General features: G+C 58.2%; 1 protein-coding gene across 1 annotated transcript; it reads left to right on the plus strand.

The window, feature by feature from the left end:
- The first annotated feature begins 1,546 nt into the window (after positions 1–1,546).
- Positions 1,547–4,770, plus strand: LOC104162590 (prospero homeobox protein 2-like). Its single transcript, XM_009701355.1, has 5 exons — positions 1,547–2,012; positions 2,069–3,186; positions 3,722–3,829; positions 4,297–4,491; positions 4,585–4,770. Exons 1-5 carry the CDS (start codon positions 1,547–1,549, stop codon positions 4,768–4,770), a joined length of 2,073 nt encoding a protein of 690 aa, XP_009699657.1.
- Positions 4,771–6,311: the final 1,541 nt, after the last annotated feature.

A 6,311-nucleotide genomic window follows, 5' to 3' on the forward strand; every position in this document is an offset into this window, starting at 1 on the left:
GAGAGCAACAAGTGGTGTTGGACAACCCAGGAAAAACTTGGTTTGTCAAGACTAGAGCTCTGCAAAAGGTAGAGCTCTCCCAGATATCTGCCTGGAATACAGGGCTGTTCGAAAACAGGCAACCTGCTAAAAAAACAGTGAGAAGCAACTCATTTTCTACACTGCTGATTAGCCTGGGGGACTCACTGTGGAGCAGACAGTCACGGGCACAGGAGACCGATGGTGTTGAAAATGATCAGACATTTATGGCTATAGCAAAAGACACCTTTAGCTGTCTGGAAGAGACATAAACTGTCCTACTTCAGGGATGTAAAGCTACTGCTAATTAATGTGGATGAGGAAGAAGCATCCCACAGGGACAATTACTCTGTAATTGCCCAGGATACGAGCTTTTGCACCTTCTTTTGCAAAGCTGTCCAAGCAAGCAAACGAGTGGAGGGGGTGGATCCCTGCCTGGAGTCAGCGTGACAATTTTAAGCCCAGGGCTGCTGGCTTAGTAGTTTTTCTCTTCCCCGGTAATCCCCATCCCTTTTATTCAGTGTTTTGCCAAGCACTTAGGAACCTCGTGCTGTGTTAGCCTGAACATCCCAATGTGTCCCGCTCGCAGCAGGTCACATCGCACTTTCACCCTCGTTGTTCCCCTTTCCACCAGCCTGTTTGTGCTGCCCTGGCCCCCCAGCGCTGCCGCCCATCATCGTGCCCTTGGGGCTTTGGTGGTGGGTGCTGGGTGCCGGCAGATTCAGGCAGCAGCCATGCCCTGGCCTAGCTGCTACATGCTGTGAATGCCTTCACCAGGGATGTAGCTGCTTTCCCTGTGCCTGGCAGCACCTCGGAGCACCCAAAAATCACCTTTGCCCAGGTGTGCGTGGCAGAGGGCTCCGTCTGGTGCTCACCACCCTTATACGTGAGTCCACGAGCCCAGAGGGGTTTCCCCAAATGCCTTCGGTGCAGGTGCAGTTGGCAGTGTGCAAAGTCCACGCTGCCAGGCACATCCAGGGCCCAAACCATGTGAAATGTACTCTGGGCACAATGAATGCCTGGCTGGTAGGTTGAAGTTGTGACAGTGTCCATGGTGTTGCTAATGTCATGCAACACCCGACAGCCTGCTCACAGGTTTTGCAGTGCCTGGAGGTTTCTGCCTGGGTCATTCCCTGGTGAAATAGATTTTGCAGGGGAGCAGGGATGCCCTGGAAATCAAAGAGGGAAAAATCTCTGGCCATGTGCATAGAGAGCTGCTGTATGAGGTCCTGCCCACTGATATTTCTTGCTCTTTCTCCAGCTCCACACTGCTAGCAGGCTGAAACATCAGATACCTGGGAAGCCTGTCAGTCTGTCACTGGAAATGATCCCCAGCCAGCGGAGGGTCAGCTCTCTGGTGTCGAGGCAGGAAGAAAAGACGATGGATGGCAGGACTGGCTCTGAGCCGGGCAGAGACCTTGCCACTTCAGGGCACGGCCAGGGGCTGAAGTCAGAGCCCTGTTTCCAGACTGACTCTCTCTTGTCTTCCCCCAGTGCGTCCCTGATATCACAGCTCCTCAGCCACCCGATGGCTGGCAGGAGCCTGGATTCCACCATCCTTTTCCCTTCCTCTCAGGCAGTGGCCCTGTCTCAGGACTACGAGCATGGTGCATCTCCTGGAGAAGGAGTGCAAGCCCTGGCTTTCCCCAGGACCCGTGCCCGGGGTCCCGTGCCCTGTGCTGGTAACAGGGACCAGCTCTCCGACCAGCACCTGCGGGACCAGCTCTCCAACCAGCACCTACAGGACCAGCTCTCCAACCAGCACCTACGGGACCAGCTCTCCAACCAGCACCTACGAGCCAAGAGGGCCAGGGTGGAGAGCATCATCCAAGGCATGAGCCTCCCACCAGTCCATCAGGCATTTGGCACCAGTCCGGATGCAGCTTTTGGGCACGAGAGGGAGAGGGGCGGCGAGATGCCTAGGGAGAGCAAGAGGAAGCCGAGGGTGACCCAGCAGGGCATGGGGGCAGCTGGGCGAGTGGCCGCCATGGATGGTAGCCCCCATGCCGCAGGGTGGAGAGCATCATCCAAGGCATGAGCCTCCCACCAGTCCATCAGGCATTTGGCACCAGTCCGGATGCAGCTTTTGGGCACGAGAGGGAGAGGGGCGGCGAGATGCCTAGGGAGAGCAAGAGGAAGCCGAGGGTGACCCAGCAGGGCATGGGGGCAGCTGGGCGAGTGGCCGCCATGGATGGTAGCCCCCATGCCGAGGGCTGCCAGCAGCTGAAAGAGCAGCTCTGCTTTTTAGAGCAGCAGCTAAGGCAGCTTCAGGAGAAGTTCTCCCAGGTCTGCGACTCTGGGGACACTGCCCAAACCCAGGAAGGTGCTGAGAAAGTGTATCCACTGCCTGGAAAGCCTAGAGACAGAGTGGACAAGGATGGTGCCGCTGCCACCAGTGACCCACGCAGAGTGCCTCTCTGGAGGAGTGTCCTGGAGGTGCATGGGCTGGAGGAGGACGAGGACAGATGCGATGCAGGTGGCCTGCCCTTGGCAGCAAGGGTCCTTTCGCAGGCGCTGAAGCACGAGCTGGCTGGGGTGACATCCCGGGTAGTGGACTCTGTCCTGAAGACCGTCTGGCCGAAGGCAGCCAGCCACCTCCTGCAGCAGCACCACAGCCGCCCGGTGCTGGAGCCAGATGCCAGGAGAGAGTATTTTGCTCCTGGGAAATGCCGAAAGCCACTTGCTAAGCCATCTCCCATGAATGCACCAGGCTTGCTGGGCTCACCCCAGGCTGAGGCCCTGTCAGGAGCTTCGGGAAAGAGCCCAGGCTCTCATGCTGGCTCCTTCAGTTCAAAGGGGGGCAGAAAACCCTCTCAGGTACCCAGCATGGGTTATTCGCTGGGCTTGGCTGCCCCTGTCCAGGACAGCCAGCTGCTGAGCCAGCTGTTGGGCTATGGCCAGCATGGCCTCTGGGGCAGTGGCTCTTGTGGGAGCATCTCTGCTCTGGAGAGGGATCCCCCGGAGCCCCTCGACTTGCACTGGGGAACCGTCAAACTGAGGTCATCAGTTGTGAGGCAGCAGCAGCAGCATCCCCTGGCCCTGAGCCCTGCCAACATGGAGAGCCTGGCACTGCTGCCAGCTGGCAGGGATGGCCATGGGGAGCTGCAGACTGGGATGGATGGGGCACCTTTCACCTCCACCCATATATCCTTTGGGGCAGCTGGAGAGGTCCCTGGGCTCGTTTGGAACTAGAGAGATCGCTGGCCTTGTATGTGCTCCCCTTGTCCTCTGGAGCCACAGCTCAGCACAACCCCTGCTAGCGTCCCCAGGGCCAGGGTCCCTGCTGCTGGACAGGGGCCTAAAAAGGACTGGGCAGAAAAGGGGTCCTGGGCTGTGGAGGGGCACTGCTGCTCCTCAGGGTTGGTTAGATGCTGTAGCGTAGCTAGGGGTAGAAGTTGGGAGCTCCCAAGCCTGCTCTTAGGCTGTCCTGGCGGTCCCGAGATCCGATGCCAGGAACAGGTGTCTCATGGAAATCCCTGTTCCAACTGGCCTGGGAAGCACCATGGGGAGCAGCAGCATCCCTGGGGATGTCAAAGGGAAAAGCCGGTGGCTGCCCAGCCAGGATGAACCCCCTCCACCCTGCTACCAGGCCCTGGGGAGGGGTTCTCGTGGGCACCAGGCATGTGCATGCCAGGGCCAGTGCTCAGGGATGTGCTGAGCGGGTCGGGCTGCTGCGTGCAGGCTTTCCTTGACCCCGAGGCAGATGCAGGAAGTGCTGACCCCCAGCCACCTGAAGAAGGCCAAGCTGATGTTTTTCTTCACCCGCTACCCCAGCTCCACTCTGCTGAAGACATACTTCCTCGACGTGCAGGTAAAACCACAGCACCCAGCGCTGGTGCCAGGCAGGGCTCTCATGTGGCATGGCACCCAGCCCGCCTCGCTAGGGAACTGTGGGGAAGAGGATGCTCTTGTGTCCCCCTGCCTTGCTGGCAGGAGTTGGGGGATGGCACCCGCTTCAGCACGGGGTGCCCTGGAGTGGGGGCTCAGGGCTGCAGCAGACCTGGGCTGCCAGGTCTTCGCTCTGTGCAATTGAGGCGGGGGGATTAAAGCACATCATGAACGTGCCTCCCCACCGCAGGGCAGCTGGGATCTGAATCTCAATGGGGAGAGGCACCGCAGACACCCCCATGTCATCGTCCTGGCTGGTGCTTTTGCACCCCTGTTGCAGGGCTGGGTTTGGGGCCAGGCCAGTGGTGCGTGGCTGGGCTTGCAGGGGCTCTTGGGTCTGGAAGCTCCAAGCTGGCATAACGCCTGTCTGCTGACTCTCCCCTCTGGCAGTTCAGCCGCTGCATCACCTCCCAGCTCATCAAGTGGTTCAGCAACTTCCGTGAGTTTTACTACATCCAGGTGGAGAAGTTTGCCCGGCAGGCCCTGCTGGAGGGCATCACGGATGCTGGCACCCTCCAGGTCTCCCGGGACTCGGAGCTTTTCCGCGCTCTCAATATGCACTATAACAAGGGGAACGACTTCGAGGTGAGGAGGGGGATCCGGGGCGATGGGGTTTGCCAGGGCGAAGGGGAGCTGGGGACCTCGTGGTGCTATGGGCTGATGCCCATCTCGCTGCAGGTGCCGGGGCGGTTCCTGGAAGTGGCCAGCCTGACTCTGCGGGAGTTCTTCAGTGCTGTCAGGGCAGGCAAGGACGCCGACCCCTCCTGGAAGAAACCTATTTACAAAATCATTTCCAAACTGGACAGCGACATCCCGGAAGGGTTCAAAGCTGCCGGCTGCTCTCAGGAACTGCTCCGCAGCTGAGTGGAAGCAGCCCTGGGTCCTGTGTGCAGCCAGCATGTGCTAAGCACCTCAGGGGCACTCTGTACAGCATCTGTTATTCTGAGTATTTTCTCTCTGGCCTGCAGTATAGCATCTTGGGTGAGGTCTATCCCAGGTGCTGGGATTTTATGCTGTGTGTTTTATTCCCCTGCTCAAAGCCGGTGTGGTCCTGCCAGACACCCTCGGAGGGGAGGGATGGAGATGAAGCCATCAGGTTGGAGCCTGGGAAATCGCCCTGGCCCAGCTCTCCCCATGACCCTGGGCGAGCCTCCTTCCTTCTCTTCTCCAGAGGGCCACAGATCAGGGCAAACAGCCTTTCTGTTTATAAAGCAGGCAGAGGTCCTAGCAGCGGGCAAAGTTTTCTTGGCGCAGCAGACCGGTGGATGTGCCCAGTCCAACAGCACACCTCGGTTTCTGTCCAGATACAACACACCGATATCCAAAGAAAACAGCTGGTGAATTCCAGCATTTCAGGCACCCCATGGGGATAGTTGACCCTGTCTGGGAGATGTAAAAACAGTGTTTATTGTAGCCAGCACTAACAACACTCCCTCCTGCCTCCCTGGTGCTGTTTGGCAAGAGCCTGCCCATGCAGCTGCGTGCCGGGGCCAAGCAGGTGTGTGTGTGTGTGTGTGTGTGTGTGCTGATGGAAGCAGCCCAGGAGTGACTGCTCACCAGCAGTGTTACCCGTGATGCTGGAGGAGAGCAGGGCACACAGCCGGCACTGCTCGGCACCGCAACCAGCCCCCATCAGCCCATCACCTGGGGGGGGAGTGCTGTGTTAAAACACCCACTCATGTCCCCTTACACCGTGCTTCTGCTGCCAAAACTGCCCCAAACATCTCAGCTCCACATCCTGCCCATGGTGAAAGAGGAGCACATTATTTGGACCTGTCAGTCCTTGTGGGTTTAACACAAGCCAGGGAAGAGCTGGACCCTCAGGTCTGCAGCCCCATTGCTGTAGGGGTGTAAACCCAAAGAGGTTTCTTTTCCCTGTGACCAGGACTCTGTGGCCGCTTTTCCACCTGATGGAGCGTGGTGAAGGCTTTTGTGTGAAGGGCTTTCTTGTCCTGGCAGAGGGAGCAGTGCGGAGGGAAAGGCTGGGAAGAGGAGGGAAGTCCTGGGAGAGTCATGGCAGGAAGGCTCTGGGAGGGCAGTGATGTGTAGCTGTAGATTAGCAGCATCCTCGGGGAGAAGAGGACTGGGAGGAGGCCACAATGCAGTTGGACGTGCGGCAAGGTGCCAGCTGGGTACTAGGGCACAGCAAGTGACACGGGAGACGAAAATCACAGCTCCAGCATCAGACAAGCGCATGGGGTGATCCACAGGCAGTGTGTCTGCAGGGGTAAGAAAGCGTGTCATAACTTCAGGGCAGGATGGGGTCTCCAAAATAGGGGCAGTTTTACAGTGGTTCCCACCATTGTGAGTGCAGCTAGCCAGATCTCCTGCTTCTGTTTGTATGTTCATTTCTTGAGGTTTGTATATTTTACAACCCTAACATCAGATTTACTTGATCCATTTTT

The sequence above is a fragment of the Cariama cristata genome, unplaced genomic scaffold (assembly GCF_000690535.1).
Source record: "Cariama cristata isolate BGI_N322 unplaced genomic scaffold, ASM69053v1 scaffold9370, whole genome shotgun sequence".
Classification (NCBI taxonomy): Eukaryota; Metazoa; Chordata; class Aves; order Cariamiformes; family Cariamidae; genus Cariama; species Cariama cristata.

Bases quoted from the DNA above. Each gene is read 5' to 3' on its own strand.
- LOC104162590 (XM_009701355.1), top strand. From the start codon at position 1,547: ATGGCTGGCAGGAGCCTGGATTCCACCATCCTTTTCCCTTCCTCTCAG. The intron at 2,013-2,068 runs GTAGCCCCCATG...GCCTCCCACCAG, and splicing joins GCGAGTGGCCGCCATGGATG to TCCATCAGGCATTTGGCACC. The intron at 3,830-4,296 runs GTAAAACCACAG...CCCCTCTGGCAG, and splicing joins CATACTTCCTCGACGTGCAG to TTCAGCCGCTGCATCACCTC.